At 36.3% G+C, this 24,034-nt stretch overlaps 1 protein-coding gene across 9 annotated transcripts in view; it reads right to left on the reverse strand.

The window, feature by feature from the left end:
- TTC7B (tetratricopeptide repeat domain 7B) overlaps positions 1-24,034 on the reverse strand; it is a 146,588-nt gene that overhangs the window by 70,506 nt on the left and 52,048 nt on the right. For 8 of the 9 annotated variants that reach the window (XR_012628942.1, XM_074868596.1, XM_074868594.1 and 5 more), the window contains 8 exons: positions 22,312-22,390; positions 19,974-20,146; positions 17,668-17,731; positions 12,991-13,128; positions 6,763-6,846; positions 5,463-5,567; positions 3,977-4,094; positions 3,722-3,779 (listed from right to left, as the gene is read on the reverse strand). Coding sequence is in view for 8 of the 9 variants with exons in the window: in XM_074868596.1 (XP_074724697.1) it covers positions 3,722-3,779; positions 3,977-4,094; positions 5,463-5,567; positions 6,763-6,846; positions 12,991-13,128; positions 17,668-17,731; positions 19,974-20,146; positions 22,312-22,390 (819 nt within the window). In the remaining variant the exon portion in view is untranslated. Of the gene's footprint in view, positions 1-3,721; positions 3,780-3,976; positions 4,095-5,462; positions 5,568-6,762; positions 6,847-12,990; positions 13,129-17,667; positions 17,732-19,973; positions 20,147-22,311; positions 22,391-24,034 lie in introns of those variants that run through there. The other variant, XM_074868598.1, reaches the window with a different exon arrangement.

The following is a 24,034-nucleotide window of genomic DNA, read 5'->3' on the forward strand; positions in this document are numbered from 1 at the left end:
CAGATGAAGCAGTTTATGCTGATGATCTTGTAATGAATATAACTTTTGTCCACAAAAATGTTGAGCTGCTCCATAGCAGCACTGTTTTGTGATTAGTCACTCTCAAATTATTTGTAACTACTGCTGTTGCAAGTAACCACAATTATTAGAACAAATAAATACCTTTTTCCCACCTCTGTTGTTTTAATTTTGTTTGTTTGTTATTAGTGTTTTGGTCAAATGCACACACTTTGTCTTATTCATTTTGACACTTATCCTAGACACTTACCCTAGAGAAGATGTTCTTGTAATACACACTACTAATTTCCCCTGTAATACAATTTTTCTGCTGCACAACAAGAGATTTTTTGGGGGAGAAAACTTGAGCATAAAGACAAAAAAAAAATTATGGCTGTACCCCAAAATGATGTGTAGTAAATACTGGGAAGCAAGCCTGAAACTATTTTTTTATTTCTATTTGTATTCTTTTAATGGAGGCTTATTTAGGAATAGGATGTGTGATAATCATCTTCAGAACATCTAATGAGTCGTCTCCATGAGGAGGGAGAAACAAAAATGACCTTTAAGCCATTACAACAAGGGAACCTTCTGTTTCTGACTTGTGCATTTCTGTTTCCCAAGTCCAAAGAGACAGCTCCATTAGTTTAGCAGCTACACCCAACACTTATCAAAGTAGTTTATTAGGTGACAGTTTCATATTTTGTTAACTTTACCTCTAAATTGGAGATTAGAGACAAATATAAAAGCTCACAGGGTCCAGGACCAGTTCTTTTTAAAATTAAGTTTAAATTAAGTTTACAAATTAAGCAAGACTAAGTGAGAACAAGAGATTTTAACTTGGAGAGTACTTGTTCAGTCACCCAAGCTTCAGCTAGTGAAATAATAAAGCTGTTACCATCTACCAACCACCATTTGGTGAGTTATGTGAAACATAATTCACATCAAGGACAGGAAAAGCACTGAAAGTCTTCCACAATTAAAAAAAAGGGAAACAAACACCCCTTCAGCACTGCACAAAGATAGCAACAAGTACCTTCTTAAATGGCCACTATCACAAACTGGTAGCCTTGAAAACTGGCATAGGCAAGGGTCCAAAACATAACTGTATTTCTTCAGGACCTCCATTTCTTTAGGAATTGGTCTTCTAGGTAAGTCATTAAAAAAACCCACAAAAAAACAAACCAAAACATTTTGGCACATCAAAATACTGAGTCCAGTACAGCTGCTCACTTTATAAACTGTGTAGAGGATGAATGGAGAACTTCAACTTCCACCGCCTGGAAAACATTTATTTTTAAGATGTGGGAAGAGAGCATGACTCTGGTATGCTGAGAATAACATATCCTCTGTGGTAACAAATTTTCGTAATATCCTATACCTATGTTATCAATACAATGTTATCAAAGTGTATTTCCAGTACAGCTGATCTATCAGGTGTGAGCCTCTCTATGAACACAAGTGGGGAAACATTTTAATATGAAAAAGAATCACCTCGCAAAACATACTTTTCCCCTTCTCTTAGAAGGTAGCTATGAGATTTCTGGGATGCAGAAAGTCTGTTCTTTTTGAGGGCCAAACCATTCTACTCAAGATTCTGTGTGGAGTCTGAGCTACTCATATCAGCAATTCACTAGAGTTTTCAAAGCATATACCTGCACATTACTAAAACCTCCAAAAGATACTTTAATTAAAAACCTATGTACAAGTTTGTTCTGAGAAAGGCTAACAGAAAAGATGAATATATAATTTAACATCAATACTCTGGAACATGCACTTAACAAGACAAAACATTGTTTCCAGGTTCTATGAACTGGAAAAAAAAAAAAAAGAAAACCACAAAGCATCAGAAAGATGCACAGAATGCAGATGCAATTAATCCTCATGTTCCCCAAACTTTCTGTGTATAAATTTATATTCTGCTAGTTAGGACAAATACTTCTAAGCTCCAAAACTGAAGTTCCACTCAACCTATATAGCTAGAGAACATCTGTAATGGTTCACTGAAGGGATGCCAGATTATGTTTTTAGACTTCAGCTGGCACTATTCACTGCTAGGAAGTCTTCGAAACTGAACATTAAAGGTATCAAGAGACTTACTGCCCAGCTGTACAGAATGAAACAGAAGACTTCCTGGGAGAAAGACAACATAACACACAACCGAACAACAATTTATGAATACAGAGTGTGAAAGAATAATTTCACAGCGATAAGCTAATTATCATTTGAAAAATAGTTCTCCTAACCTACTGTGTATTGCTTATTCTCTTTTAACTCAAACCACTTATTCTTTTTCTATAGCAACCTAATAAAATATTACCACAATAAGCAGTATGCTACCTATAAAAGCATCCGCATATTTATGGGTGGTCAAAACATTGCACAACCTCAACCCTCAGAAAATGGAAATCTTCCAAACAGATTGACAGCAGAGAATGACTCAATTTTGGGAATTGTTATACTAAACTGGAGGGTAGAGTCAGCAAGCGCTGAACTGGAATGGATTATCTTCAGGTAACGGTTCATTTCATCCCTTGCTGTTTCAAAGAACCAGCAGAAAAAAGCAATTCACTATCAGAACCCTCAAAATCAGTGAATGGGTAGAAATGGCAAAAAATGGTTAGCACGGTATTTTTGAAACAGTGGTGATTAAGTCAGTGATAAGAGGGATAGGTGAGGAACTGAGGTATAAACCAGGAGGTAGAAAGTGCAGTTTCAACATGGAGAAACAATGATGAAATCATAAAAAGCTATTAAAACCATTAAAGAACAGGAAGAGCAAAGATATGTTAAGGCATATTTACATACAGAGCAATTGTTAAGACAGAAAGAGGAAGGACCGATACATACCAGCCTCACTTTAAAGTTACCTGCAAAACACTTTTTCAACCCTATCCCCTCAGATACAAGATTACCAGCAAAAATCCAAGACTTCGTATTCACATTAATGCACAAACCAGTTTCCCTGAAGCATTTAGGCCTATCTCACTAAAGCAGGGTTTTCAAGGGTATATAAAGAGACATATTTAGACACTGCAGCACTTCTGCCACCTTTGCCATCAAAATTTGTTTCTACTATAACTAGGGTAGAGATGTTCTCATTTACCTGTTTATTGTCATTTCATTTCCAGAGTCAAACCCTTGAGAATGAACTACTGTCATCCCCAACAGCACTACCTTTGTGTAAGGCACTTGGAAAAAGGGGCATTTGCGTTGTCACTGCCTATGCTATTAAATCTCCACAAAGAATTTTTTCTTTCCCCCTCTATTACTACCAGCATTTTGCCTCTCATCCACAGCAAGCAGGGCCTCAATTACTGTTCTGCCTCTACAAAGATAATTGCAAAAGCCTGCTATACAATCTGATCAGCAACCAAGTCTTCTAGAAACACTATCACATTGAACCATGACTTGAAACCTTGCATCATATGACTTTCCCTTCTAGATCAGAACAAATACTCCTCTGAGCAAATATTTTGTACTAGAGAGCAACAAAAATATCTTTAAAATGAAATAAAATGAAATCCTTAGAAATCAATTTAGGTACTTCTGACAGAAAATTATGAAGAAAATGCTAAAGAAATACATTCTGTACTCATGAAGGGAGACTCCCAGAGGTGAAATCCTCATTACACAATCTTTTACAAGTCCTTTTATTATGTATTAAAAAGAGGCTTTTCACTACATATAACAGAATGAAATTATAAGATTAACACCCACTCACCTCTGAAATGCAAGAAGAGCCTTTCTCTGCAAGACCTCTTGCATCCCTCGCAAAGATGCTAAAAAGGATATATTTAATCAGTGATATGCAAGATCAAGACATTTCATTCCACACGCTCACTGAAGAAGATTTAATACATTGACTGAAAAAAAGGTTGCACACAGAAGCTTTTATTTTAAATCTAGCATTCTGCCAGGTATCCTTTTTTTAAGCAATATGGGAATTTCCAAATGTCAATGTTTATTCTGATCTTACCATCAGTAGCCTGCAGACTGTATGTCAATCCCAGTGCCAAGTAGCCTTTTGCTTTGAACTCTGATGTTTTGTCCCCAAGATCAACAACTGTTTTGGCAAATCTTTCAGCTTCTTCCAACTGAAAATATTATAAAACATCCGTGTAAGTCTAAAACTAGCTAAATCTTACATTATAATGAGAAGAACACACAGCATGTGTATTATGCACACTGACTCTGTTGAAATCTCAGCCATGATTGCTATTAAGGAGTATTTTGTTTTTCATTAGACTTAGTTTTCCTGCTAAATACTGAGTAAAGAACACAGATTTTAAGCTGAAGCACTCATTCCTATGGTTGAGAGAAACTCTGGCACATAACATACAGATCATTCTAAACTTACTGTGTTTTTGGCCTTTTTTCTTTTTTTTTTTACCTTTTTTTTTAAAAAAAAAAAAAAAAGACATTTTTGGTCCATATATGCCATCTACTATTTTTGCATTTCTTAAATAGAGTTCTTGCCCCATGAACCATTTCTTTAGGAAAATCAACTATAAGAACTATAGCTCCAACCCTGCAAAAAAAAGTATAGCCATGCAGAACTCTGCATTACATACAGTACTGCTGAATGTATGCAAAATCATAAATCAACATGTAAAAGATCAAGGTTTAGCTGCACACCCATGCTATCACACTATTTAACAATCTAGAAAGAAAAAAAAAAATAACATTTGAATCCATTCCAGTAAATGTAAATGCTAAGTACAGTAAGCTACTCCATATGGAGTCAATCCATAGGGAACAATTTACAGAACTAAGATCTACGTTAATTAAGACTGTATTTTTGTCAGCCTCAACAAGTCATGTTTCTGCTACTGCACTATTTTCCCAATTTCTGATTGTGACCTTTCCCTCCTCTTTTCCTCCTTTTTAAAATATACTAATTTTTCTAAAAATTACATGTGTATCTTGAAAGCCACATGATAATCTTTGATCATCTTAATGTTTTTTGTACAGGTACACCAATTTCAAGGTTATGTAAAATACAATTCTAGTAACACTTTTTAGAAAGACACTGTCTCTACTAGGAATTCATAAACCCCAGCTGCCTGCAAACATGGTATCAACCAGAAGAGCCTCTTGAATGTAAGAAATTTGTCTCATCTTCCAAAAAAAGTTATTTTCCTCTTGCACAGAGGAAACAGAAGTTTAAGCTGCATTTTCAATCTCTGTATGCTAACAGTGTTTCAATTTCTAATACATTTTAGCTGTGTCTTAGATCAGTATCAAGATATGCTACCCGGATAAACATAAGCATTGCTGTCAAATATTTTAAATCAGCGATGCAAACAAGGATGTACATGTGCATATACGTATCTGTGCTGTATTTTTACAGATGAGCAAGTGCATGTAGTCTCTGTGCAAAAGTATTTGCTACATGCCTAAACCAAATTTTGTTGCATTTTAGCACAGCTCTTGCTGAAAAGACAAAGAGTGGCAAAGCTTACCCAGTGGAGAGATCCCATACAGAGCTTTGCAGCAAGGAGTGGAATAGTTGCATCATCTGGTTTCAAACGTATACATTCCTTCAAGACTTTTACAGCTCGAGCAGACTGTTAAAAACATTTTCCATTGAAATTACTAAAAGCATTAATATGTTTCACAGATAGAAGATTCCTATTTCCATAATTTACTTTGTTTTTCCACATGAAGGAGACACTACTGAACACTTTGTTGACAATTTGTCACAACTCCTCATGCAAGTGAAACACAAGACTTTAGGCACTGCTGTTGTTCTTTAATCCCTATGAACTATTATTAAGTGTCCCCAGTGAAACATCTGCCCAGAATGTAATTCTAATGGTACATGATTCAGTTTTGCGTATTTAAAACTTTGCTAGGCCTGTAAGCTCACAACATTTGATCCATACAAATGAAAGAACAGGAACAGGACAGAGTCTTCAGACCAAACAGTGTTTTACTGTTCTTTGGGAGTTACGACAGCACTTACGAATAGCTCTGATATAAGACTGTGTAACAGACTGGCACTGCTTTTCTTTTTTTAATTCATTTGCCTCCATCCAATCACAGTTTAAAAGACAACTCAAAGTAAACAGAGAATGGGAAGAAGAATCAAGTCTCTTCAGAACCAATGTGCTTCTAAAAATATTTTCTAAAGAAAATACTAATCATTCCTTTCCCCCATACTAAAGATAAGCAAATCAGCCCCATTGAGAATGATCTTTCAGAAAATTAGAATTATTTACATTACATAATGAATGTAATTTATTTTTCATAACATGTCAGGGAAAAGCAAAAAAGTGAAAATAGAAGACTGCATCTGATAACATAAATTCCTAGGTTATATAAAATTAAAAAAAAATCTATCTTATTTTAATTGCACAGAATACACAGTCTCAAAGACAGTAATATTAAAAAAAAGACACATTCAGAAATTCCCAAAGAAAAAAAAAAGCAAGAGTATCACGAATCAGTGTCACTTTGTACCTAAGTTTTTACTGGATAACATGATCTGGTATAATTCACTACTTATATCCAGTTAGCTTAGCTTAAGCCTGTTGGCAAGATAGTTATCATCATGAATTTTCAGTCTTTCAGAGTTAAAAGCTATTGAAATAACAACATTCTTTTTACAGCACTGGGCATAAATTCAAGAGTACAGTGTACTTAGCTAATTTAAGAATTAGAATTATTTTCAAAAACACTACAGATGAAAACCATGGAAGTGCCAAATGCTGTTATCAAAAGCCATCAATAGAAGAATTACATCAAAAAATTAAGACTTACTTTTCCTGCTGCCATCAAGGACAATGCAAATTGATACCAGAGATGGAACTCTTCAAACGCAAACTTCATGGCTCTTTCTAAACACTAATTTTGGGGAGAAAATTGTTATTTAAGGGCACATTCTTCAATTATTGAGATATACTAGTATAAAAATTTTCTTATAGTCTCAAAACTAAAATACATGTAATTAAAAAAATTATATCATTCAAATAAGTTAAGTGAAAACAGCTGCCAGATTCTATATTGAAAAAAGAATTGAACAGAAAACTGATTTCCCATTTATTATGTTTGTTTAAATACGCCTGCTGGTACTGTCCTATTTAGTCTGAAAGAAGGAATGATAAATATCAGCTTACTGAAGGTACCAGTTGCAAAAGGCAGGAAATAAATCTTAAGTGAAAAGGAAAACTGTATACACACTCTTCCTAAATTGTAAATACTTAACAAGCAATGGCACCATAAGTATTTATCAGTACCATTTAAAAGTGGGGTATGGGGGTGTGTGGGGGTGAAGGTTCACCTGACAGTATTATTTCTACTTTTAAGAATTTTAACTTTGCACTCAATATTCTGCTATTTTCAACTTAATAACTGAATGCCAAAAGGAAATTCATTATTACTATACTGAGATTAAGTATATTGAATTAGCATTATATGCTAATTTTGAAAGTTTCATATCTGCTGTTGTCAATAAGAATTATTTCATTTTGCTATGCTCATTTTTATTAATCAAGCCAGCTCCAGAGAGTCAAAAGGCGCAACACTTTTTTGGATTAAACTGATTTAGCAATTCATTTTCTAGTCTGCAGAGTCCAATTACGTGAAGCAGCTTTTCTGCTCTGATAGCTACAATGTATATGCTAAACTTTAATAGCTTGAATTACTTTTCACATTCAAACTCAGTCTTAACGTTACAGAAAGCACAGCCAGGCGTGTAGCGTGTTCCCACCCTTTAACAGAACCTGAAGCAAAGAACAGCACTGAGGATGAAACAAAACAAATACGGTAAGTGCATCATTTGCTACATAAAAGTAGTATGTGCTAGAATTTTTTCTACTACACAATGTCCAGTATCAAGACTATTACTAAACAGAATTTTTATTAAATGATTATAAAGGAATGAAGTTTCTAAAAACAAATTCTTTCTAATACTGTTCTTAAAAGTTCATAACCAGATTATATGTAAATTAATTAAATGTCTATTAAGAAAACCAACACAGGATTTATTTTCCTATTGGACTTTCTTTTCATCAGTGGAAGCAAAAAGATCACAGCAAGTAACAAATAAATAAGTTATGTATGATGTCTTCTCCTATTACTTTGGATACTTTGCAGAGATGCCTAGGTAAGGCACGCTCCTCCATCTTCCTCCATGAACTTGGCAGAAAACAGAAGTTGTTAAATCCCTCTCTCTCCACTGATTAGTACAACTATGATGCTAAACTGAGTGCCTCTAAATGAAGGAGAATGAGTTCAGGCTTATCTTTTCAAATACACTTTCAAATACAACTCACTCTACCTGTTCTGATACCAGTGTTTTACATATGATTTAAGTAATTTCAGCACTTCTTCCAGAACTACAACAGCCATATAATCCCAGAGATTCACACAAAATAAGCGGTGCATAGAAACTTAAAGTAAGTTTATAACTTTTTAGGCTGTCTAATCATACTTTCCTCTCCCATTTTTACATATTCATACACATATGCATGAGCAATAATAATATAGAGGTACTTATTCACAATTATAAAAATCTCATTTTCTAGGCCTTGCTTTATTAAAAATTAATTGCTAATTCTAACTGGCAGAAAATAAAGACGTTGGAGAAGTTGATACTTTAGGTTTTTATAATTTTGTAATTATAAGGATGCAGGACACAATTGTATATTATCCTAAAAGGCTTGAGTTTCAAGGTACTAATGATCTATTTACCATTTGTGAGGGATGATTTGTAACTCTTCAACACAGGGCCTGAGAGAAAAGGCCTGTGAGAAAAAACAGCTTGAGAGAGATAAGGGAGGGGGGTTACCGGAGGCCCTCCAAGCTGAGGGATGTCTCAAACACTATAGTGAAACTATAGTCATGGGGTGGATAGTGTGGAGCTTCGAGCTGATAAGGCTGCCTGGATAGCACAGGATGGGCTGGGGGCGGAAGCCCTGTGAAGGCAGGATGGTTGTGCTCTGGGGCATCCTGTAAAGTTTCAAGGGCCATCTGTCCGGTGAATGACTGTTGCTTCATTATCCGCGAAATGCATATTAAAGTTGGCACCCTGAATATGTTAATAAAGATTAAGAAGATCATGCTAATTACATCATCCCCATACACAGAATACATAGGTATGTGGGTCGACCTAGGGGACGGACCCAAGGAAAGTGTGTATAAATTGAGGGGGGGGTGAGGAGTGAAATAGAGAAAGAAAAAAGAAGACATGAAGAAGTGAAGAAGACAGATGCATCCCTGACGAACTCAGACAGGACCAACACAGGAACCTGGACTGGTGATCTCTATTTCTCTATTGTCTCTATCTCCCTTCCTTTCTTTTTCCCCTTTTCCCTCACCATCATCAGTAACACAAGGCATACTATATCGCTTACCAGAACTCGTTATATACTTTGCCAATTATCTTGTATCCAATTAGCACATTGTGGAAGTTAATAAATGTCTGACTTTGAGACTTGTCTCACCACTGTCCACTCCTTTGAGGACTTACGAATCTAAGTCATTTGCCTCCCTCATCTGAGCGGGATGTGACACCATTCTTTTTCCTTAACTTCAAGTTCTATTTACCTGGCTTCATTCAGTATGAAATGTGACAAGTTACATGACTTTTTCTCTTCATAAGATCACAAAATTGGTAGTTAGCATGTGCGGGGGTAAGGGTTATATATGCACATATATGTATGTAACCCATGCAACAACACAAACACCTCAAACTGGGTTCTTCTGAACCAAGTAACAACAAGTAATTTCAAAGAGCAACAGGCTCCATCAAGAAATCAATGAGAAATACATAACAAGCAATAGTACCCTGGAAAACTGCAAGTTAGAATAATGTTCAGGATAATGGCAACTGACTAACTGAAAACACATTCAGCACAATTCCTCTCCTGAAAGGCAGAAATGCAACTGTTGATATTGCCTTGTAAACAATCACAAATCACTATATGGACAGCTAATGTTGAACACATTACTGAATCTTGTTGCTTAGCACTATGGTCTCCTCCTGAAAAGACTATGCTTGAAGAAGAGAGTTGAAAGACGAGTATCTGGGAAAATTTCGGGTCTGGAAAACATCTCTCCTAACAGGACATTGATAAGCTCAATACAGCGTATCCTACAAAGCTTAAAAAACAACTTGATGACAGTCAGAGTACTTTTGTTTAGGAAATAATTATGACAGTAGAAAGTTATTTGATCTAGTTGAAGAAGCCATAAGAAATTGAAAGCCCGTTGTAGACAAACTCCATAAAGACATGAGGGCTTTTCAATTAAGAACATGCCTCACCAAACAGTTTAACAAGGATGAGACAGATTTTTGATCTTTTAATGTTCTTATATCACTTATAACTACTTCTGTAAGTAATCAGCTATAGCTAAACCAGAAGATGATAACAAGATATTGGAACTGGTAGGTGAATATCATTTCAACAGTTATAATAATGGTGCTTTCTGACTTGAAGCTACAACAGCTTCACTAGAGCAATCATAGTTATCTCACAGAGAATGAAGCCAGCAAATAATGATATGCCTATTACATAACTGAACAAAATGTTTTTACATTTCTGAATTTGTGTTTATTGTAATACTTTAAATTGTAAAAGTCTCAGACTACAGGCCACAGGATTTGAGGGCAGATACCCTCTAACCACTCACTAAACTGTAAGAGCTTAAAGTCTATGTTTTCCGCTGTGCTGTGGATGACAAGAACTGGAACAAATCACAGATGTTCTAACCATTTCCTGATAAGCTCCTTCTGCAGCTGTATATCTAGTGTATCTGTATGTTAAAATAAGTATTGTCTATTTTACCAGGTCTTCATAAGATGATTTTTCTCATGTTCAGAATAGATACTTCACGGACATATAATAAATGCATTTTAATTATCCTGTAATGAAAATTATTTTTCAAACATATAAGAATAATTTTCTATTTTTCAAAGAGAACATTTCAATAGTATATATGTATGATTCTGATGGAATATAACTGCAAAGATGCTAGATCCAGATTAAAAAAAAAGAACAGGAAAAGACCTTAAAACAACTCTTAGGTAGACTTCACGTGTCAAAGCCAAAGGCAGTAGCTAAAAATCCTCAGCTAAGAAGCTGGTCAAACATGGAAGTTCTTTAACTTTCCAGATACTGGTGGCTCTGCTTTTGTCTGTAACCAAGATCACCACCAGCACAAGCAACTTCTAAAAGGCACTGAAATCAAAGATCTAAGTTGAGTTAAAACATCTTCCATTAGTTAGAACATTCAACCGTGCTCAAAACACAGAAGGAAAAGGAACAGGCAGTGATACTCATCTGTCAGCTACAGGGGCTAAACCAATCACACAAGCAGTGAGAGAAGCAAGCTCTATGCTCTTCTCCATGTAAGGGGACTATAAGACTTCCCTTCTAACCTCCATAGTAATGTCCTACACTTCAAGATACATGGCTAAGAACAGAGATACCTCTACCTTTCCTGGTGAAGCCAAAAAACTTCTCAATTAAGAAAGGCAAGAAGAATTGCAAACAAGAAGTTGCATCTGTTGTGACATAAATACTACACAGTGTCCCAAAGGAGAGAGTGGAGGAATCTCAGGAACATGTGATGTTCCCATTAATATAATGGTGGTTTAGCATTTTAAAAAAGACAAAAAATCCACGACAAAAAAAACCCCACCACAACACCACAGACAAAATAAAAGAATCATAATTGGAACCCAGGGCTACTCTACCCCTGCTTAGTTGCTAGGCTAGTATATAAAAAAGAAAGGTTGTCAGCTGCTTAAAGAAAAAAGAAATTAGAGTTACCTTTTCAAGTGGGTTGTTTTTTTTTTTACAATACTTGTTGATGTTTATCGTTTAAAAAGTTCTAGACTAAAATATATGGAGAATCATCTCTTGCAACTTTGGTGTAACCTCCTAAAAATCCTGTGTCTGCAGTGGTAAGTAAATGGAAATATTCCTGATTAGATTATGTTGTAGGGTTACAGTCCTGTATGGGCTTTCATACTCCTTAGTTTTGTGAAAGACTTTCTATTGTACTGATTAAAACTGACTTGTACACACAGCTTGCAGCTACGAAGTCCTTGCAAGAATACCCAAATTCAGAGCTTAACAGCACAGGAAATGCAGATTAAAGGGTGACTATCAACATATACCAGAGAAGAACTGGGCATTTTTTTCATTTTTATCTTAATAAAAGTCCTCTATTATGGTAAAGAGAAACCATTTCTCAGCAAATCAATCCCTGGATATGCCTTCCTACCATACATGCTGAAGTATTCCTTCTGGATACCAAGAATTAATCATGGTTTGCAACAGCATCCTGCTGCTGGGTGAACACTGTTTTGAGCAGCAGAAAGATCTGCTCTGCCCAGAGAGCTGTAGTTGTTTCTCAGGTACAAAACTTAACAATACCTGAACATTTTCTGAAGAAGCCACCACAATCTAACAAAACACTTGCAAGTTGCATAATCAAACACAAGACATTTGAGACAGAGAATATACTTTCCTACAGACCTGAAAAAGTAATACATTTCTGTTTTATTAACTTCAAAGCCATTTTACAAACTATGAGGACTTTGGAGCACTCCAAACATTATGAAGTATAAAAGAAAGTCTTCTTGAAAGAAAATATCATAAATCCTTTTTCTAGGTATTTATAACTATCTTTTATATCCACAACAGCTTTTATCTTTTGTCGTTCCTTCCTGCTGCCTCCATTTAACGTGTATCCTTTTAAGCTGACCCATGCCTCCCTGACTAAAAACCATGTGTATTTCTGTATCATTAAACATTTACCACACCTTTCACCCGTTTTCTGTGCTTGACCACCTCAAGTGGTCACTTGTATAAATTTAGACAGTAAAATTTCTGGGGTGGAAACTACCTACTGTATTTATACAGTAGTCAGAATGACCGTGTCCTATATTTGTTTAGCCCTTAAGTGCTACCACAATTAACATAATTAACAGAAACAAGCAATGAAGACACAGTTGAATATTTACTATTATCGACAAACCTCTGAGAGCATTTCATATTGGCCTCTTCTTCCCAAGGCTATAGTAAGTAAATCGTAGACTACAGATGCACTTTGCAAACTGATGATTCGATCATTTTTGTGTTCTGGTATCCTGCTCAGTACAGCATCACGGTTAGCCTGAAACATACCACGAAAAAAGAAACAAACTCAGCCATTATAATACAACCTACATCTTTGATCAAGTAACTACTGTTCTATTCAGACTGACAGCAGTTGATACAGGTGATACGGAGAGACAGTATCTGCTACTAATTTATAGACAGCAAGATCACCAATTTTATTAGTGGCAAGATTTATGTTTCTATATGGTTCTATTTTTAATTACTTGATTCTAATTACATAAATTAGGTAACGTATTTAAAATTATTGAAGAGTTCTCAGAAACCAAATAAGTTTTTTTTAAAATATAACTTATATGAATCTTTAAAATTGTATTTTCTTTTTTGTATGCTAGTAAAACATATTAGAAGGATCATCAAATCCTCTATTCCAGCTTTTGTAAAATAAGGCAATCAATTTCTTTTCTCTTCATAACATTATGACACTATCCTCTCACTCGCACGTGATGACCTGCCCAGGATAACCACAGAACCACCTTCAGGAGTTACTAGTGAGAAGTGAAAACTGTCCCTGGTTCTGAGCACAGGTTTGGAATCAGGCCACGTTTGCAGTAAGGCTTTGTACTTTCAATCCAGTTTTGTGACAAGCACGTTGCAAACCTAATTCCTTAATTAAACTTTTCCTTTTGAGAAGGAAGAAAGCTGGGCTAGAAGTGGATTATATGAATTGACCATGTTCACAAAGAAATCTTGGTAAAAAGCAAAGAAGGTAGCTAAGACTGCCTATATTGAACTACCCAGTACTTCTCCCACTATACCATCGAGCCTCTGAAAATACCTTATCTTGATCTCTTATCTACTTCTAGATTTCTTGATGTTTAATATTCTCATTGGTACAAATGCCAGTATATCTGGCAGTTTTAAAGTAGTATTAAAGGTAGTATTAATGGTAGCATTAAAGGTATCTTATACATTTGAACAATCATTTTCTGCGTAATTTTAAAAAGGAATGTATGTACAAACTTAAGTACTCAGTGTTTCAGAACTGCCACAGTCTCAGACACAATAAAGTCACAATTAGTTAAACCACAATGTGTCAGCTGGCCACACTTACCCTGTACATACTTTAAGTCCGAGGCAAATGTGAGCAGTATAACCTAGTTCACCCACAGTGGAAGAAAGGATATGCTCAGCCATTTTACCACCAGCTCAGAGTAACATGTAAGGCTGAGCCCAGGAGGTGGTGATCAGTGAAACAAAGTCTAGTTGGAGGCCAGTAACTAGCAGTATACCCCAGAGACTGATACTAGGCCAGATCCTGTTCAAAATCTTCATTAATGATCTGGATGATGGGGCAGAGTGTACCCTCAGCAAGTTTGCTGATGATACAGAACTAGGAGGGGGAATTGGCCTGCCAAAGGGCTGTGCTGCCATCCAGAGGGTCCTCAACAGGCTGGAAGAATGAGTTGACAGGAACGTCATCAAAGGCTTCAACAAAGACTTGGAAGTGCAAAGTCCTGCACCTGGGAAGGAACAACCCCAGGCACCAGTACAAGCTGGGGGCCACCCAGATGGAGAGCAGCTTCACAGAAAAGGACCTGGGGGGACACCAAGTTGAACAGGAGCCAGCAATGTGCCCTTGCTGGAAAGAAGGCCAGTGGCATCCTGTGCTGCATGAGAGGGAGTGTTGCCAGCAGGTTGAGGGAGACAATCCTTCCCCTCTGTTCAGCACTGGTGAGGCCACACATGCAGTACTGCATCCAGTTCAGGGCTCCCCAGAACAAGAGAGATATGGAGCTACTGGGGACAGTCCAACAAATGACCACTAGGATGAATAAGGGACTGGACTATCTCTTCTATGAGGAAAGGCTTAGAGAGCTGTGACTCTTCAGTCTGGAGAAGAGAAAGCTCGGGGGGAGGGCCTTATCAATGTATATAAATACCTGAAGGGAAGGTACAAAGAAGGGGGAGCCAGGCTCTTTTCAGTGGTGCCTAGTAACAGGACCAGAGGCAATTAACACAAACTGAAACACAGAAGGTTCCCTCTGAACATCAGGAAACACGTTTTCACTGTGAGGGGGACTGAGCACTGGCACAGGTCGCCCAGGGAGGTTGTGGATTCTCCCTCCTTGAAAATATTCAAAAGGCATCTGGATACAGATGCAGCCTGCTCCAGGTGGCACTGCTTGAGCAGGGGAGTTGAACAAAATGACCTCCAGAAGTCCCTTCCAACCTCAATCATTCTGTGATTCTGTTATGTACACACACTGTAATGTGAAGATGTCAGTCCTTCAGATCCCGCCTTCCTACTAATTCCTGCCTAGATAAGTAAAGGCTGGTCTATACTTTGCAACAGATAGAATACAAGGACATCTTAATGGTAAGAGCAATGGCAGAGTTGCAGCTGACGTTCCTCACTAGGTATGACAATACACTGTAGCAGCAATCATGTGGCTAAAAGAGTACTCTGAAATGTACCTATAAGAGCAGCGGAACACTTGAAAAGCACAGAACTATCTTTCCCAGAGCATTTCTTTCATAAATATTACAATTTAAATCTTACTCACAGCATCCTTTCTGAATTTGGAAATTAAGGCAACTCAAGGTGACACAAAAGCAACATTTGTTATCCACTAGCAAGATTCCATTTTCTGGATATATGTTGCACTAGATCTAATCCAAATACGAAGTTATGATGTTAGAGTGCACCACTTCACTGAAACTAGCAGTATGATTTAGGGCTTGTATATACACAGTGATTTGATTACTTTTACTTACACAAAATGCTACTTATGTGTCAGATCCTCATTCTGCTTTCCAATATGTACTTGAGTAAGTTCTTGAGGGACAGGAGTCTTGAAACCTTATCTGTGTTTTCAGTAATTCATACTAATGCAAGGAAGGGATCATACTACTGTAAGAACACAATACCATCTCAGAATGATTACTCAAACTTCTGTAACTGCTATTTCTTTCCCAAATACTGGTTTCAAAATCATAAATTACCTACTACTTCATAAATACTACAGCTAGAAAATTAGTATGCACTGAAGCTGAAGTAACAGCTCACAACTCTCAGAAAGGTAAGTTTGTAGTGATGAATATTTTTATGCCCAATCTTTGCCGTTCCCCCCCCCAACTAATCTGAACAATTGATTTAGCCAAATGTGAAAGATTTTATACTCCCCCGAAACAAACTCTTTTGCCTCAGACAACCTGCAATAATTACTTGTAAAGAAAAATATACTGAAAGCTTGCTAAGGGTATATGCTCTACAGTGACAAGCATTTGATATAATTAGGTGGATCTAATTCACAAAGGAAAAGCTCTAAGTAACATGAAATGAGACTTAATAGGGCAGTACTTTTGGTTTTTTGCTTCTTAATGCTGATATGCAAGGGAATACATATTCAAATACAGTAATCAGTAGTCAGATCCTGCAGAACTGGGACTGCTTCCACTTCACACTACGACCACAGTTCACATCAGAATTCTGTATATCTCCGTGAACTGCTCAGGCACCTTACAGAGGCACAGGCAGTCCCTTTCAGTGATAAGAATATACTGCAGCAAAACCAACACATGATATGTAGAAATGTTTGCTCAGTCTAGTTTTCTGTTGACAAATTTTGTCCTGAACATTGCAAGGCAAATCACTAGGAATGAGGAAAGTAGCTCGCACTACAATGTAAATTTTTGCCACTTTAAAATAGTTCAAATAGGACATGTTCACTAAAATGTTCTGATCCTATTTAACTGTATCAAAATCAAAATTATGCCAGAGCATGAAAACATTTGAATCACCTACAGAACTTAAAAGACTAAGTCTCATTGATGTGCAGCGAGACAGACTATGTGATGACTCAGCTTCTAGAGGTTCCATCCCTCCATTTAAAAAAACAGCAAAAATTCCAGCTTCAGCTTTTCATTTCTGCCACTGAGAACATAAAACTGACCTGGTATGAGAATGTCAGTACATGACAGTTGGTAGATGACTAGTAAAATCATACTAGAGGAAAATATGAAAGACTGATAAAAGGCACAAGTAGTCCATTAAAAGGAATCACCTATTGAGGAAATGAGGACATTAAACAAAAATAAAATCCAGTAGCAAAGGCTGAATACCAGTATCATTAAAAATAATTTATAAATTGGAGTGACATCTGAGGTTTAACGGACAATATTTTTGGGTATGTTTATTATGCTCATCTAGTAGTTTTTGATTTGCTTTTTCCAACAAAAAATCTTACATTTTGAGTCTGTCTGAATGGCAACCACCTGGTCTAACAGTGGTTCATACTGATAAGTAATGTCAAATGAAAGACTCGGCTTTGTGTTCACCTGCCTATGGTTAGAAGGAGGCTAGGTTCAGCCACTCTAAAGGAGAAAAACTCCTATTCATAACACTTGCAGACCTCATCTTGCTGGCTCAGAGGAACAGAAGCTTGAGTTTCAAAAGTAACTGCCTGCTTTCCTAACAGAAGATGAAACAGAAGTCAAAGTAAGGCATGACAAAAACGGTTCTATTCTCATTTAAAAAAACCCAAGGAAAACACACACACCTATAGCACACATACATTTGCTCTATTTTACCCACCATAGATTCACTAATAAGCAGCAACAGTAAGGCTTCTTCTGTATTTTCTTGAGGACAAAAGATGCTGTTCAAAACAAGAATTTAATTGTTGAATTAGAACGCATTACTTTTAGGAGTAGTTTACACAAATATAGTAAGAGTACTGCAAAAACTGGAAAATTTCCAGAAAAGTGAACAGAGTAACTTGCATAGAAAAAACGACTGGTTAAAACGCATTTCTTTGCGATGCTCTAAATTTGCATTTCAGAAAAGTTGGTCAAACACAGTAAGAGAACAAAACCACCACAGCTGTCAGAGTTGAACACATTCAAATATCCCAAAATTGCACATAATTTGACAACTGTAAGAACTGTACCCATAGTTTAACTAGCTTTTGGCACCTAATCTGAGCTGAATCTACACCCCTGATTCAAATGTCAGCAACAAGAAACTCTCTCACAAGAACCAGACAACTTTTGTATTTTAAGCAATATGTGGATAAATACTTCCATTAGGCTTTCATTAGATATGCTTAAAAATTGTTTTCCTGAAGCATTCAATAACTGTGAATATTTTTAAATAGAGCCATGGCAATCTCTGCCTGCTTGCCACAACCACTGTTACTTCCAAGCGGGTAAAATATTTGTTTTTAATGAAGTACACTTCCTTATGACTTAATACTGAAGGCTTGCATGGGACTAGTTTGCAAACCTTATTGCTTTCTCTGAACACTGGATGCCTTCTGAATACTCTTCTGTGCTGGTGGACAGAAAACAGTAATCTGCATTGGGTACATGACTGGTAGGAATTCATTCATTCACTCTCTCTCACAAACAGAATCACAGAATTGTCTAGGTTGGAAAAGACCTTGAAGATCATCCAGTCCAACCATCAACCCAACATTAACAGTTCCCAACATACACAAAAAACAAATCCCAGGATTGCCCAGGACCACATTCAGTTGGATTTTAAATATCTCCAGCGATATTCTCCAGACTCCACAACCTCTTCTGTAAAATTTTTTTCTTAAGTTTAAATGGGATTTCAATCTTCTCCGTCTGCATTACTCAGCACTGTCCTACTACAGCAAATCATAATCTTGGCCAGATCATTATCCCCACTGCTACAATCTATTTCTCAGTTCTCTGGCTCACAGTGCTTTCCAGCATGTATCAAAACAAGTAACCAATAGTTGTTGACTATATTAAATATACATATGCAAAATACAAGACCCCATAAGGACTTGTGGGTAGAATACAAGTAGAGCAGTGCAAAGGTTGCAGATTATGTAAAACAAGCATGCAACAAAGTTTCATCGGATCAAATTTAGTATCAATGACATAAAAAAAATAATTTTAAAAAGACAGTGGCAAATGGTTAAGATTTCACCAGTATGCTCTGACAGAAGCATATTACTTTCAGGCAGTAAGTGACACCCAAAGGCTGCAATAACGTGCAAAATTTTGTCAATATATATTTCTGGCACTGTCAGAGTGTGTCTAAGGAATCCTACCTTAGAAACCATTTTTCATTTGATCAGATACAAACAAATAACAAGCTATTAACTTTTAAGAAAAAGTTCAAATTCAAGGAAATGGCTATCCACGTATCACACTAATGGTGATCAGTTTTGAAAAAAACCCATGCATTTTCAGGAAGGAAGGGATACACACCAAAGCTACTCTAGAATTAACCGTGGGATATACTACACAGAAATGATCCATAGCACACCACTTAGCTGAATCACTGAAAGAATAAAACTCAACAAAAAGGTGGCATCATAGAGAAATACCAAAAGTAACCTAAGAAGATTAAAAGGTAGCTGCCTTGGAAAATAAACTACCTTAGAAACTGCTAGATAAATTGATAGATATGTTTTGGTTTTTTACGTTTCAGGGATAAACTTGAATCTCCGTATTGCTAACTCTTTCCTTTCTATGATAAAACAGAATAGAGGTCTAGAAACAGCACACAACTTTTAAAATGTGCGATCTCAGATTTGCCATCCAGTTCATGTTTTGTTTTGTATCTCAGGTATAATAACAGATATTGACTCTACCATATACCCCACTACGGAACCAAAAAAAAATATTTTGAGAATTGAGAACAAGAGGTCTTGTGCATACAGTGCAAACTTGTTGAAGTAGCATGTTGTTTCCCTAGTTCTCTTCAGGGAATATATATATATACACACACAGAGCATAAGAAACATTCCCATTCACATTGCCCAATTCCTTCTATGTATTCAAAGATATAAACTAAATTACCCAGTGCACTGGGTAACAATTGTGACTATAGAAACAAGAGAGGTATAAATTCAGCCATACTTTTCTCCAGTGTATACCCGCGGTCTTCTACTGAGCGCATAATTCTTAGTATTTGAACCTTTTCGAAGCGGATCATCTAGGGGTGATTGGTGAGGAGGATCTTCTAGTGGATTCCAATAACTCTGTTCACACATGCCTCGTAACAAAATTTCAGCCAGTTGTCTTGCTATCGTCTGTAAAAATGAAAGATAAATATTTTCCTTAGAAAGGCTGAATACAAACTCTTCAAAACCGCATGGATTATTTCTAATGAACACTAGTCGTGTAGAATATATTTCCTGTTATTGTAAAACATCCAAAAAACCAGGCATACTGCTGTTTGAAAGGTAGAAGTAGCCAGTTCAATTCTCTAAACACGAAGAAAAAAAATGGCAATAACAAACAATTTTTCAGTGTTATCAGTTAGATCCAGATACTTCTGAAAGTATCAACAACACCAACTGTTGCTTCTAAGAGTGGAGCACATCCGGGTATATTTTCAGATATTTTTGTGCTCAATAACCTCTACTGCCTCTCCAGGCCTGAAGCAGATGTTTCTGTGGGAGAGACCACAGTGGAACAGATATTTCCCTGTAGTCTGCGGAGAGGACCACAGTGGAGCAGATGTCCACACTGCAGCCCGCTGAAAGGATGATGGTGGAGCAGGCTGATATTCCCTGAAGTAAATGCAGCTCATGGGAGGGACCCTGTGCTGGAGCAGGAGAACAGTGTGAGGAGTAAGGAAAGGCAGAGAGGGACTATTATGGACTCACCACCACCCTCCACCTGCCATGCACCACTGGGGAGTGGGAGTGTAGGAAGACAAGGTAGAAGAGTCAAAAATGAAGGACTGAAGTTGAACCTGGGAAAGAGGGTGGGGTGAAGGTGTTTTAGTTTTAATCTTTGTTTCTCACCATCCCACTCTCTTTTAATTGACAATAAATTAATTTCTCCCAAGTCAAGTCTGTTTTGCCCACGACATTAACTGGTAAGCAAACTCCTTGTATTTACCTCAACCCAGAAATTTTTCTATCTTATTTTCTCCTGGTCATGTTAAGGAAGGGGAGTGAGAAAGCAGCTGGGTGGGCATCTATCAGCCAGCCAAGGTCAACCCACCACAGACAGTTATAGTCCAAACCCCAACTGACTGGGCTTCTAACAACTTGTACTTGAAGATGCTGGTTTTTGCTACTGTTGGTAAGGCTCAGCAAGAGTGAAATGAGGTTGTAGATCAGCATGAAAAAGTTTCTTTTGACCAACTATTCTTGGCACAATATATTTAAGTGTAGAAATACTTAAATAAATATTATTTAAGTAAATAAAATTAATTTAAAGCTTTGAAGTCATCCTATAATCCATAACCATCAGGTTAATCTCGTCTTTAATGTTTAATATGTATGCATACAAGCTGCATGACTACGTATCTCGATGATGAAAACTCAGAGATTAGTACCAGCACAGTAGAAAGTAGGCAAGATCTACATTTGCATCAGAATTGGCAGGATTTCCTAGCAACAGATGTGTAATGTTTAAACCACGGACAGCACCATATGATCTGCATCTTCCACCTTAACTCCTATAGCATAAGAAGCCCTTCATCTTTTATTCTGTTAAGGTTTGCAACATTATCCCTCTCCACTGAAAGTATATTATTTAATAATTTTAATATCCTTACTAGGAAACAGTTATTAAATGAAGTAAGAAATCAATTACCTTCATCATTACCACTCTGGAAGTTTTAAAGACCTAATATTAGGAAACTAATCTAGGACATTTTGAAAATCACTACATTACAGCAAAAGATAAAAGCCTTGGCCTTTTATTATATAAAAGATGCAAAAAAGATACATCACTCTTTTGGTAAAGGCTTCTTTTCTGACAATATAAATAACAAATCTTCATGATTTTGCTTTTAATGTTTCCTTAAAAAGGCTTTATCCCAAAAAAAAAGAAATGGTAACTTCCAACTAAAAAGAACACACATGAAGACACTGCCCTTTGTCCTTACTCCCATTACCTTACAAAACCAGGAAACACCACTCTTGTGAAATTGTAGTAAGTCATAAATAGGGCAATTATGATTAAGTTTGAAAGTATGGTCAGTCAGAGACCAATCAGGTTTTAACCATAACCACAAACAGGAAAGAGAAACAGGGGAAAGACAGGGTGTCAAGCATTCCTTTTATTTTAATCATTCACATAAGCTAGGAAATGTAACCTTATAAAGCAGTGGATAACAGATCCTGATCAATACGCTGTGTATCTGATTATTTGTCTCTAACTCATCCACTATATTTACGCTTTACCTACCTACTAAAATTCAGATGCAGCAACAGGAATATGGTTTAATATAACTTACCATTCGCAGATTTTGTGTAGTTCTTGTTTCGACAGCTCTCAGTAACTCTCTAAATCTACCAACTCCTCTTGTCAAGTTCCTGTATATAAACATAGAATTTGACAGTATTCCAACTTGGATGTAGTAACACCTTAATATATTACTCAATAAAGTTGTTAAAATACATGCTATCATATTTTTCCCCCCGCATATCATCATCACCTTTCTATGAGAGAGATATAGATATACAGATACATAGATCTATAGATATTTTCATCTGGGAAACCCATCACTGATTACTATAACAATATTCCTTGTTACTTTATTGAAAAAATAAATATTTTCATGATCAGTAGATAGTTCAAGAGAAAGCAAGGAAAAGTATAAGGAGTGACCACCCCAAAAAGGGAAAAAACCAAAACTGAAGTTGGCTTCGCTAGTACAATGGTTTTAATTTTCAATTACATTAGGCTTCAAAGTATAGACTTTGGAAAAAAAAAAAAACCCAAATCATTCCATTTTAGCTACCTCTTGACACCTTAAAATAGGGAAATAAATAAGGAGTAAATCTTGTAATCCTCAGTGAAAGTAATGTAAAATTTCAAGCTCCTTTTCAGAGAGGAAAGAGCACAGCAAGGCCCTCCGTGTGGCCAGAAGAGGACTGGGGGATCAGTGTTCTGTTCTTGACTCCAGCTGGCTTTTGGTGTGGCTTTTGCAACTCAAGTTTCTTTGTCTATGCTGATTCTACTTCTGCTGCCTGAATGGCTTTTGCAAAGAGATTCAAGACCCTCAGAGAGAAGACATCATTCATACTAGCAATTTTAGCAGATGTGAATTTTCTTCTCAAACAATAGATTGTTTTGAATGGTCTTACAGCTTTATCTTTTTCTCATCTCTGTATCAGTTAATTCAGCTATCTGTTATTCTACTGCACTTAAAAGCAATTGCAGATTTTTTTTTTTATATTAATACAGTTTGTCTTTAAACCGGTGACGAGCTTGGTTTGCCTTTTTGCTGAGCTGAACAACTGAACTCTGCAACCTCAATACATAACCTAGGATAGTCATTTCACTATTCAAAGTTTATTTGCAAAATATAATTATTTGATCAAAAGCGTGTTTTGTGTTAAATCATTGCTGTTATGTTATATAGTTGTATTATCTTAAGATGTGATTTTATGTGCAAGTTGCATAATATTTACCTAACACGGGTTCAAAGAGAAAAGAAATATTACATATTGTGTAAGCTTTTCATAAGTATAAGCACTATTGCACTGCACTATAAAGCTGATGTTGAAATTGCCTTCCTCACTCTGATGTCTTTATTTATAAATATATTTAAATTACTGATCTTCTGAATTGCAACTTTGTACAAATTCCAAAAAAGCCAGCAGGTTTACACAGATCTTTTCTTCAAATTTAGTTACAGAATACCTGAAACCAGTGTTTGATGCAAGAGATCTTGTAGAACTGTAGAAGTCTTATCACTTTACCTAGAGACCTACTCATTTATTTCATTCTTCAGATTACATGACAGAGGTCATCTCTGCTCTGTTTTATATAATAAAGAATTATCAGCATATTTCAGAGACTTTAGTCTCCAGCACACAGATATCTTTTACTAGTACAAGTTCACCTTCTAAAATATTTATATATAAGCTCATTTAAAAAGAACTAGCATTTCCAAATAACAAAACCTGTATGAACAGGTTGAAAGCTATGTCAAAGACACAAGCTGGTTAAAT

This window comes from Strix uralensis, chromosome 4, assembly GCF_047716275.1.
Source record: "Strix uralensis isolate ZFMK-TIS-50842 chromosome 4, bStrUra1, whole genome shotgun sequence".
Classification (NCBI taxonomy): domain Eukaryota; kingdom Metazoa; phylum Chordata; class Aves; order Strigiformes; family Strigidae; genus Strix; species Strix uralensis.